The sequence below is a fragment of the Sinocyclocheilus grahami genome, unplaced genomic scaffold, assembly GCF_001515645.1.
Source record: "Sinocyclocheilus grahami isolate Dianchi unplaced genomic scaffold, SAMN03320097.WGS_v1.1 scaffold436.1, whole genome shotgun sequence".
NCBI lineage: Eukaryota > Metazoa > Chordata > Actinopteri > Cypriniformes > Cyprinidae > Sinocyclocheilus > Sinocyclocheilus grahami.
In genome coordinates, this window is record NW_015505615.1 from 589,129 (window position 1) to 601,625 (window position 12,497).

At 34.0% G+C, this 12,497-nt stretch overlaps 1 protein-coding gene across 1 annotated transcript in view; it reads right to left on the reverse strand.

Annotated features, from left to right (window-relative positions):
* Positions 1-7,120: 7,120 nt before the first annotated feature.
* LOC107551865 (leucine-rich repeat and fibronectin type III domain-containing protein 1-like) overlaps positions 7,121-12,497 on the reverse strand; it is a 117,003-nt gene continuing 111,626 nt past the window's right edge. The window contains exon 7 of the mRNA XM_016233621.1: positions 7,121-8,180. Coding sequence (XP_016089107.1) covers positions 7,316-8,180 — 865 coding nt within the window. The 3' untranslated portion in view covers positions 7,121-7,315. The remainder of the gene's footprint in view (positions 8,181-12,497) is intronic.

Sequence of the window (12,497 nt, forward strand, 5' to 3'; positions counted from 1 at the left end):
TGTTCTCCCTGCATTTGAACTATTAAAAGCCGATGCAGATGTGAGCACATCTGAAGAGCTCGTTGAATACTCTCAGCATGATAAATGAATCTCTTCAATAAACAAATGGTTTAATTTCAAGTTGCCTTTTTAGTGCAATAAAAGGATAATTAGGCACACAACTGTCAAAAGAACCATTAACATGTTAATGGATTTGTAAATTGCGTTCACGTCTCACACTGCACGTTGGGATTTTTGTGAGGAGAGCTGGTTTGCTGATCCATCTATGTCTGCTCGAGGAAACAAACTCTAATTCACTCTGTTGCAGCAGGGAATGAAACCACAATTAGCAACGGGAATCTCAGTTAAGATCTGGACACACAAAAGGTCAAATGCTTTCGTAACATTCTAACCTTGATTCAGAAGATTTCATCATGCTTTGGTGATTTGCAGACATTCAGGGATGCAGATCATGTGTGATAAAAGATAAATAACATAAAAATTTAAGATACATTCCACCAAATGGGTGCCGTTTGATTGTTGTAACTCTTCAAAATATAAGAAAAATAAATTAAAATAAATTAATAAATTAATAAAATTAAATAATGAATATATAAAAATGGAAAATAAATAATAAATAAAACAAAAAAATATGAAAAATAAATAAATAAATAAACAAAGGACCCCCCCCCCCCCCCCCGCCCCATTTTTTCTAAACACACATCATTTTTAACTATTCAAATTTGTTATTGAATCATCTCAGGTAGCTTTACTTCATCTTTTGCAAGGTTTCTAAGTGGAAGATGGATGCATTTTTCTCAGTCCTGTTGCTAATACTCATGTGTCTTTTGAAAAGCATGTTTAAAAACATGTCAGTTTTCCCTCAAAAAGTGTTTATTTTAAAGAAATGGTTGGTTGCTTGTTCACTTGAATGAGAAAAAAAATCTATGATCTTACGAATCAACGCATAAATCTTATGATCAACGCAAAGCCTTTTTAAAATGATTTTTAAAAATGATTTATTTCAATCATTATATGTATATTATATGAATCATTATATCCTGGGGACATAAATGGCACTTATTCAGTGGAAAGGCTCTCAAATTAAACAATAAATAAAAAATAAACAAACAAATACAAAAAAATGTTTATCTGCACTAGGTTGCATTGCATGGTTGTTCTCTGTTTAACTGTAATAGTTTTGTACTTTTCTTTGTAATAATCACTTATTTTCCTAGCAGATAATGTTTTAGGTTAAAGTAATTGAAATTAAAACGACTAAAACCACAATAAATAAATATATATATAAAAATACTAAAAATGTCAGTTACTAAATGTTAAACTAAAATGAAAACTGAAAATATACAAATAATAGCTAATTTAAATATTAATAAATATCATAATACATTAAAATACTAAATAATAATGAAATGAAATAATAATAATAATAATAATTGAGATAAATAATTTTAAGTTAAATTAACAGAAATTAAAATAACTAAAACCAAAATAAAAATAAAGCTATACATAAATATTAAAAAATAAATAAAAATAATGACTAAATGGCTAAAAGTTCAATTGAAATTAAAACTGAAAATCTAAAAATAAAAGCTGATTTAAAATTAATTAATAAGTATTATATTACATAAAAATCGAAATAATAATAATATTAATTATAACAATAAAATTAATTATAAGAAATAAAACTATAATAATAATAATAGCAGCAGAAATGCGGGAGGTGGTCTGATCAGGGTTGGGTTGGTTAACCGAATAACTAAGCAGAAAATTAGTTGCATGTTAGTAGTACTTAATCTTTACGTTAGCTAAGTAGTTTGCAAAAATGTTTGTCCATAATGTGCATCTTTCACACACACTAAAAAATGCTGGGTTATTTCAACCCAACTTTGGGTCAAATTTGGACTAACCCAACTTTTGGGTTAAAAATTGAATGTAAAAATTTAACCCAACGGTTGGGTTAGTCCATATTTCAACAAACAACCCAGCATTTTTTAGAGTGCAGTAACAGAGAAAGGAGTATTTCATCAAATGATATGAATGCATTTTGATCACTGCAGAGCTGAACACTGTACACGGAAAAACATCTTTGTGTGAAACCCCCCAAAAAACATCCAAACTCATCACGAAAGCATAATTAGACGTGGTATTTTTGGTCGCCTCGTCGACTGCTGCATCCCATCATTACGGACACATTCAGGATACGAGAGAAACGTGTGAGGAAAATGTGCAAGAACAAAAGACAAAAACACCTCCTACAGTCAACCCACACAAACACATTTAATCCCCTTTTCGTGAGGCATAAATGGTCCAAACTTGAATACGCTAAACGTGGGGATCGGTGATGACAGTGGTTTTTAATGTAAAAACCGTACGCCAGCACTCCAAAATGTTTATAAAAAGTCATCTCACCTATGACTTACATATTCAGAACACATACACCGAGAGATTTTAATATACTTATATATGTATTTGTCGTTGCTGTCGATATTGGTCTTATTTCTTTTTTTAAATCTTTTTTTTTTAAATCTAGACCAGCCAGATACAAAACCGGTTTTAGGATACAGTCACATCAGTACAATACCGGTTCAGAAACAGTCCATCCAGCTGCAAATCGTCCTCATACTGTAGAAAACCTGGTCCGTTCTTCCTGAAAAAGCAGATGCTATTTGTATAGATCTATTTCGTAATCGTTTTTTATTGTTGTATAGACTGGTGCGTATATATCTCGTGTCTTCTGTGCAAAAGTCTTTGAAAAGTATTGGACATATACACATTCACACGCAGCGCTCACCTGGATGAGTATCATCACCCAAAACAAACACAGTCACTTCCTCCTGCTTCTGCTCCCTTGGCATCACATAGTAAACAAACAGACTAACGAAAGAGACCTGCGTGGACGGGACGGGATGGGTGTGTTTGCAGCTAGCAGCATCCTCCGTGGGTTGGTCGTTCGATAAGGCACCGCTGCGTTACGGACTCTCTTCAGGACCGCAGGAGGAGGCAGGACGGGTCAGACTGTGCTCTATCAGATGACACCAGACATCAGCTCTGTTTCCAACCCTAGTGAGCCGCCTACATAGGGAGCTGCCTTCTAACGCAGCATCCGGACCAGGATTGATGTGAAACACTCTGAACTCCACATGCGACACTGATTCGATGTTAGCATTAGGGCTGGGTAAAAAATATTGATATCTCGATATTCATCAATTCTCATTTTTACGGAACGATATCAATTCTTAAATCCAAAGAATCGATCAGTCCAGCCTGTTTTCAGTTAATGGACGGACCGTTGAAGGGCACTTCCCATCCAATATAACGCAATATCGCATTGTGCTTTGGTGCTTTTAATATGAAACAAAGTCTCAGATTTCAAATTCTGTCCATTGTATTGCAGTATTCAAACAATAAATGCCGTTTTGGCACTGTTTAATGTGGAGTGACAGATCGCTGGAGCGCCTCAGTGAACTGATCATCTCCTCCACATTAATACCAGTTTCAGCACAAAATAAACATGACTAAACATCCGAAGGTAAGTTAAAAGAAAGAGTACAACTTTACAATCCGTACCCTGTCTCAATCAATGTTTCAGCCGCGCAAAGATGTCAATATAACGGCTTGTAAACAATGTCACGTAACGTCACATTTACCTCAGAAAAACATATTCGTGACCATAAACTCATTAGTCAGATAGAAAAATAAACTGTAGAGAGGGGCATGTTGCTAAATATATGCACCATATAACATATTCATTATATTTTTTACTGTTCTTCAATGTTTAATTTATGTTTGAATAAATCCATCAAATTTTTATGACAGCCACCATTATGTTTGTATTTCAAAAAAACGAATTGAAGTAGAAATATTATTATGTAACCGTAACTTTATTATTGTAAAAATTTTTACCTTCAATTTTATAGTAATGTAGTACCAACTGACTGAGATTTTTTTTTCCTTGAGAAAATTTGGCATGTACTGTAGCCTACCTGATATATTTCCAAAATAATCGATATTGAATCGAATAGAATCTAATCGCAAGCTTGTGAATGAGAATCGAATTGTGAAATTTGTGTCAAAACCCAGCCCTACTGGCTAGCACATGGTTTAAGGCAACACGTGTTTATGCATGGAAAATCACAATCAAGCAACTACTCGCACACAAATGATCTGTGTCCAAGTCTGTCAACTCTCCTATAATAGGTGTAACACTCACCATTAAACCGGGCCAACTGATTCTCCTCCTGAAGACGCTCGTCAGTCACCTTGAGACCCATCTTAAACTTCAGATTCGTCTCTCTGGACAATGAGAAACTACATTAATAAAAGTCATTTGACAACAAGAAGCACTAAAACCAACTCCCATCCTCTTTCACGAAACGATGAAAAATATACATTTAATTTCAATATTATATTTTATTTTATTTATTTAATTTATTTATGTTTTTTTAATTTTTTTATTTTATATTCAGTATTTATTTTAATTTTAATATATATTTTATTTCAACTTCAAGTTGCTTGCAGAGGATATTTCACCAATATTATACTATTTTTTACATTAAAATGAGAAAGCTTTTATAAAATATTAAAAGTGAAATATTCTATCAATTAAATCATTAGTCAGATAGAAAAATAAACTGTAGAGAGGGGCATGTTGCTAAATATATGCACCATATAACATATTCATTATATTTTTTACTGTTCTTCAATGTTTAATTTATGTTTGAATAAATCCATCAAATTTTTATGACAGCCACCATTATGTTTGTATTTCAAAAAAACAAATTGAAGTAGAAATATTATTATGTAACTGTAACTTTATTATTGTAAAAATTTTTACCTTCAATATTATAGTAATGTATTACCAACTGACTGAGATTTTTTTTTCCTTGAGAAAATTTGGCATGTACTGTAGCCTACCTGATATATTTCCAAAATAATCGATATTGAATCGAATCGAATCGAATCGGTAATCGAATCGAATCGCAAGCTTGTGAATAAGAATCGAATCGTGAAGTTTGTGTCAAAACCCAGCCCAAGTTAGCATGCTGCAGGTTTACAACACAGTGGTTCTCTAATGGTGCATTGTGACCTAAAAAAGGTCCCAGGTCTGTTCTGATGGCTCACAGAGAGCAAAACTGTGATCAATGTGAAAAACAAAATACAACTAAACATAAATAGTTAGGATAGTCAAATAAATAGATGAGCAAATTACAGAAAGGGAGGAGAAAACACTTCCTATATGCTTTGTTTCATCTGATTTTGACGTAATTTCACCATAATAATTTGCCATATATATATAGTACTAAGTACTAAAATTTATATATATATATAAAAATTTTAAATGTTGACTGAAATATGTTTAAGTACTAAAATTACTAACTGAAATAAAAAAACTGAAATTAAAATTATATAATATAATTATATAAAACTAAAACTAAACTAAAAATATTAAAATATTTTGTTTGCTGAAAAAATATTTGCATATTAGGTGAAAAACTTAAAGGGGTCATATGATGCTTTTTTAAAGATCATTATTTTGTGTATTTGGTGTAACAGAATATGTTGACATGCTTTAATGTTCAAAAAACACATTATTTTTCAAATACTGATTATTGTAGGTCCTCTATGCCCCGCCTCTCTCAAACGCTTCGTTTTCTACAAAGTCCCTCCTTCCGACAAGCGCAGTCTGCTCTGATTGGCCAGCTGACCCAGTGCATTGTGATTGGCCGAACACCGCAAGCACTCGTCGGAAATGTAACGCCCCTTACCATAATCGCGAGCTTCATCTTTCAAAATAAATGTAAAGACAGAGCCCGAAAGGGGAACAGAGTCTCGTGACAGACACAGTGATGAATATGTGTTTGCAGTACACAAGCCACGGTTAAGACAGCAGACTCCACTGTGATGTGTCTCGCTCTCTCTCTCTCTCTCGCTTTCTCTCTCTCTCTCTCTCTCTCTCGTGCTCTCTCTCACACACACCGCTCTCTCGCTCTCGCCCAAATAAAGTGCTTTTGCTTTCGCCTAGAAACACACAGCGTCTCCCTGACATGCTGCTTCAACACTAACTGCGGTTACTGAAACCACGCCTTCTTTCTTTGCGTGCACATTTGGGCGCATTATGCAAATATTTCCACATAGTGAGGTAGATATGTGGGGGCGTGTTAGAACGAGCCGTTTTAGGGGGGCGTGGCAGAGTCTTAACTTTGATAAAAAATATCTCTTTGGTTTTGAGACTTTAGTCTTTGCAACTTCAGGGATCTTATCTCTGCACAATCAGCTTGTAACACTCCAAAGAGAAAGGAAAACTTGAAATCTTTAAACTAAACAAAAGTTTTTAAATGTTGCCTGAAATAAGTTGAAGTACCAAAATTAATAGCTGGAATAAAACTAAAACTATTCAGAAATACAAAACACTAATAAAAATGACAAAACATTAAAATAAAAATAACAAAATGACTAAAAATGAAGCTAAAATTAAAACTGAATATATAAAATTAAAAGCTAATTCAAAACAGTAATAAAAAACCAAATTATAATAATAACTTTTTGATTTAAATTCATTATATCTAAACTGCATAACGTAAAAGAAAATACATTAACATAAGATATATTAAATAGACTAATAAAATAATGGTGCCAAGAACACGAAAGCATCGAAATACAACTTTGTACGATTAAAAATGTTGTACATGAACATAAAATTTTTTTTGATTGTATACTTTGAATGTTAACTCTAATGCAAAACCACTTAAGAACCACTGCAATCAATATAATGTTGGGGTCAAAGTCTCAGAATTAAGTCTCTTCTACTCACCAAGGCTGCATTCGTTTGATCAAAAATATAGTAAAAATTGTGAAATATTATCACAATTCAAAACAGCTGTTTTCTATGTGAATATCTGTTAAACTGTAATGTATTTCTGTGATCAAAGCTGTATTTTCAGCATCATTACTCCAGTCTTCAGTGTCACATGATCTTCAGAAATCATTCTAATATGCTGATTTGCTGCTCAAGAAACATTTCTGATTATTAGCAATGTTGAGAACAGTTTATATTTTTGTGGAAACTGTGATACATTTTATTTTTCAGGGTTCTTTCTTAGAAAGTTCAAGAACTGCATTTATTTATTTATTCATTGGAATGTCTTTTGATCACTTTACTGTATCTTTAGACGGCATCTAAGTAGGCAGCTCACTAGGTTTGCTGTGTCATGTTTCATATGTGTTAAAACGGACACAGGAATCAACGGAGTGTGTGTTACTGCAACAACGTCAATATGTAGACAGTCCAAACATATGTGTGTGTGTGCTTCAGTCCTCACACTGTACTCTCCAACATCCACTCTGTGCTGCTGAACGTCACCCTCCGGCTGCAGGGTGGTGACACGTCTGTGTTCAGCTGGGTGGTGGATTTGTGCCGGCGGGTTCGAGCCCGGCGCGGGTAACTGTGGCTCTGGAATAGAGCATAGTCTCCATCGAAGGAGAAGCGATGCCGAGTCCGGGCCAGTTCGCTGGGCAGGAGCCCCATGTTGGCCAGCGGCCCCTTCCGAGGGGGCTCGGCCGGGTTGGCCCCAGAGCCGATCAGACACAGGGACATGGTGGAGCCCGTCAGGCTGCTGTCCGTCTGTGTGTCGTCAGACGGTGGCCCTCCCAGGCTGGATCTCCGGGACTGCGGCGCTGGTGCTGCTTTCTCGGAGCAAACAGGCGGAAGCTGGACTTTCAGCTCCTCCTGCATCTCCTCCATCTTCAGCAGCACCAGCGCCTTGCAGTCCTTCGCGCCGGGCGACTCGGGTCGCTCCTCCTGCTTCGAGCCGGAGTGTGCCGAGCGACTCCCGTTGGTCTGCGAGTGCACCTGTACGCTGGCGTCTCCTCGCGCTTTGGCTTTGGCCGCGTCGGCCCCGCCGTAAGTCTTGTAGCGGATCATGAGGATGATGATGAAGACGAGGACAGAAGCCACAATGATGCCGCCGATGATGATGATCATGGTGCCGCCGAGGAACTGGCTGGGGATGAAGCGGCACTGACCCGCCTCCGCGCCCGTGTGGAACTGAACGCAGCCCACCACGCGTGTGGCCGTCAGAGACGTGATGCCGTCATCATACACCGCCAACACACACAGCTCGTACTCACGCCCCGCCGCCAGATCATTGATCTTAAACGTCTTACTGGCCGAGGGAATCATCCTGGAGAGACGAGAAAACATGACGGGAAGACATTTCAGAAAAGAGTAATCGAGGCATGTGATTTTGAGTCCTAAACAATATTTAATATTATATATATATATATATATATATATATATATATATATTATACAATAATATTAATAATTTGGGAAAAAAAATATTAACTATTAAACTATTAAAAAACATTTTTGTTATTTGAAATAAATCTGAAATAAAATAAAATATAAATATAAAATCAACATACATTCACTAAAAAAAATAAATAAAAGCCAATTGGAATTATTAATAAAAAAAAAATATATATATAAATATATAATACTATTAATACAACACCTATTATAAAACTACTCATGACTACAAAATGACTAAAAATTTAAGAAATTTCAATAAAAACTGAAAATATAAAAATGGCTTAAAATATTATAAACTATTATATTAAAATATAGCAAAAAGCTTAAACACATAAACTACAATGAAACCAGAAAATCCTCAAAAATAAGTCTAAAACATCCATTGATAAAATGCATCATTTGACTCAATTGTTTACTCTTAAAATGACAAAATTTATTTTTTAAATATTTCTACAAAAACAAAGTCCTAAAATGCTGTGATTCACACGAATCACTGAATCATTGTTTTGAATCTGTTCATTTAAATAAACCACTCAAATGAACTGATTCAATAAAATGAATCAGACTTCCCAATGCTTCATTTGAGAGAGAAAGAGAGAGAGAGAGAGAGAGACACAAAAACAGCAATGTAGTGTTTTGTGATGCTGCGCCGCTAATCGCTGGAACAAGTCGCCTCTGAAAAACGCCATTGTTATGAAAGATCTGAAATACTGTCACACGTCTGACAAACGCAGATAGTTACGACTGTCTGAACTCGATCAGAGTCTGTGTATGCATGCGGCGGCTCCGTTTACACTTTTATATTTTAATATGTTTTCCAGAGCAATATTTGAAGTGTCACTTTTGATTGTGAAAATGAACTGGCGTTATGAGCTCTTGGCCTCCATCGCTACTGCTGTTCTAGCTCTGGGATCCGTGTGCCATTATTTTCTCGGCTCCTCGGTTGTGGATCAGTGCCGGGGCGAGACTTAAACAACAGGCTCTAAATGAAATGTCTTGTTGGATTTACGCCTCTCTTCACCTCGGATCCCGGCGCGACCCAGCAGCCCCGCTTCTGAGCCGCGCTCTGATTGGTCGCTCTGAAACGGGACGTGTTCAGTGGCTGATGATGCGTGAGACTGTCTCGGGGGTCAGGGGTCAGCGTGATGAAGCGCTCTGTCACAGGTCAGAGGATGAACAGACAGTCATTGATAGAGACCTCACTGAGCCACAGAGCGGGAAGCACAGGAGAATTATGGGTATGAGAAGAGAACGCTGCCCTGACTGTCGCTCACCTCAACATTAAATTCAACAAAATTATCTTTATATTCCAGTTTAGGAGCTTTTCTGGATGCTGGTGTGAAATTAATGTCTGTTAATGTAACATTTAGATTAGTGGTTCTCACCTGGTTTTGCTTCAGGACCAAACACAGTAACAAAAGGATTTATTGATAAAAAAAAGTTACATTTATTAATATTAATACCACTATTCATATAAATATTAATATTATTATGAATAGTGGTATTAATATTAATACCACTATTCATATAAATATTAATATTATTATGAATAGTGGTATTAATATTAATACCACTATTCATATAAATATTAATATTATTATTTATACTAATTTATATGAATAAAATGCATGTTAAGTAATACCAAAACTAACACTAATATTATAAAATAATAATAATCAATAATAAATAACAAAATAGCAAATATATATATATATTTATATATATTTTTTATTATTACAAAATAGCACTTATACATATGTGTCACAAAATGATGACATAAATGCAACCAATACAACTAGAAAACAACAAAATGAGTCAGAAATATAAATAACAAATATTAAATATTTATATTTATATTAAATAATACTAATACATTAATAATAATACCCAAAATAATATTTAGACATTTTTATATTGACATTATTATTAAATAGTAAAACAGTTTTCATATTAGTGCTATTAGGTGCTACTAATAAAATTTATAACAATATTAATAATACTAATAAAATATTAATTTATTGCTAATTAATTTTATTCACAATTTTGTTTTGCTTCAGGACCAAACACAGTACCAAAATTGTTATTGTGCAAAAATGAAACACTGACAAAAATATTAATATGAATGAACTGATTTAATAATAATAATAATGATGATAATAACAATTGTTATTCTTTTTATTATAATTATTATTCAAAACTCACACAATGTCCATGTTGACAATGCTGTCATTATACTTCATACGTGGACACAACGTGTCACATTTTTATATTGTCTTGCTTTTTCATTGTTTTGTCCTTGCTGACTGAATCAGAACGGAGCAGAAACTCCTCTCTGCGACCCGTTTCCACAGCCACTCGCTGATTTTAGCTAAAGCTCTCATTCTGTGCAAACATCCGCTCGTCTTTCGCTCCAGACTGACTGACGATATTACTATCCTCCCACACTGAGCCTCAGTAAGCAAACGTCTGTGCTGCGTGACGGCCTGCTAATATTGAGATTCTTCTGATAAATATGTAATCTAACAGTGTCTCCTCCATCCGCTGACATTTACTTTACATGTCCACTCACACTAACCATCCAAACACAACCATGTGCTGCAAAACCATCTTCTCCATTGAAAAGCAGCCATATATTCAGACAACTATTAGAAAACTATTAGCAAGTATTTTTCATATTACAGTGGATTTTTTTTAGCATGGTTGTTGTGGACTACAGTTCCCATGATCCTCCAGTCACGGCAAACCAGTGCATTTAGAGATTAGAGATGTTCGGTAAAAATGCTATATATTGGTATATATTCTCAGCAATTAATGTATGTTTTGCTTAGTCTAATTAGTTGCAGAAGTTTTATAATTAAATGTCATTAAATATCATTAAATATAAAAACTGTGAAGAGAAAAAAATAACTTAATATAACTTAATATAATATAATATAATAATAAATAAATAAAAATGTTTTAAAAACAATTTGCACTGACAATTTCCATGATAAATAAGCATATTTTATCCTCTAAATTCTCATTACTGTAATGCAAAAAAACGGTAATGTATATATATATATATGTTTTGTTTTTGCACTGACAATTGTCATAATTAAGCATGTTTTACCCTGTAAATTCTCATTATTGTAACGCAAAAAAATCTGTAATATGAAATTATATTATCTTTTTTTGCATTGCGACAATTTTGTAAATATTTATTTTTAAATACTATATAAATGTATTAAAATAATAATGGGTATTATATATATATATATATATAATTAGACACTCAATTAGTGCATATTTTGCATATTTTAAAGTACGACGCAGTGTGCAGTCTTCACAATGCTGGATTGTTTTTTAAATTATATATATATATATAAATGAATGATGAATGTTTAATTTGATCTCTCTGGAATGTGTAAATTAAGTTATCTTCAGAGGAATTGGATTCTGTCGTTTCTTTGTCGTCTGTAAGTGCGCTGCCATTTAGAGTCAGTCTAAAGCAGTTCAAAAAAACGGAAATCAATTCTCAGTTCAAATATCCACTCACTTCACTGTTTGCTTGCATGTGTTTTTCTGCTTTAGAAGTGTGCCGTTCTCCTGAATCAGAATGAAGTCGGCTCATGTTTGCACAGAGAGGAGCATCTCCACTACATCCTAATGCTTTCCTGACACAGATGCTGATGAAATGACTTCAGTCCTCGGGTCTGGATCTCATCAGATGCTCACGAGCAATTAGAGACTCAATTAACGCATGTTTTAAAGCAGCGACGCGGGGTGCTGTCTTCACAATGCTCCATCTAACCATCAATCTCACTAAAATAGTCAAGAGCTTGACCGGCTCATATTTCACCCCGAAATACAAAGAAAAAATATTAAATTATATTTTGCATGCAGATAATATTTTGATATTAAATATTACTCTTTTTTTGCATCAAGACAGTTTTTCTAATAATGAAGCACATCTTACATTCAAAATTCTCATTACTGTAATACAAGAAAATATCTCATTTAAAAAAGATAAATTAAATAATAATAATACAATTTTCCTGATAATTATGCAAATTTTACCCACTACGTTCTCATTAGTGTAATGGAAAATATATGTAGTGTGAAAAAAATTATTATTTAAATAGTAATATAATATAGTAAATAATATTAAATAACATTAAATAATAATGTTTTCACATTGTGACAATTT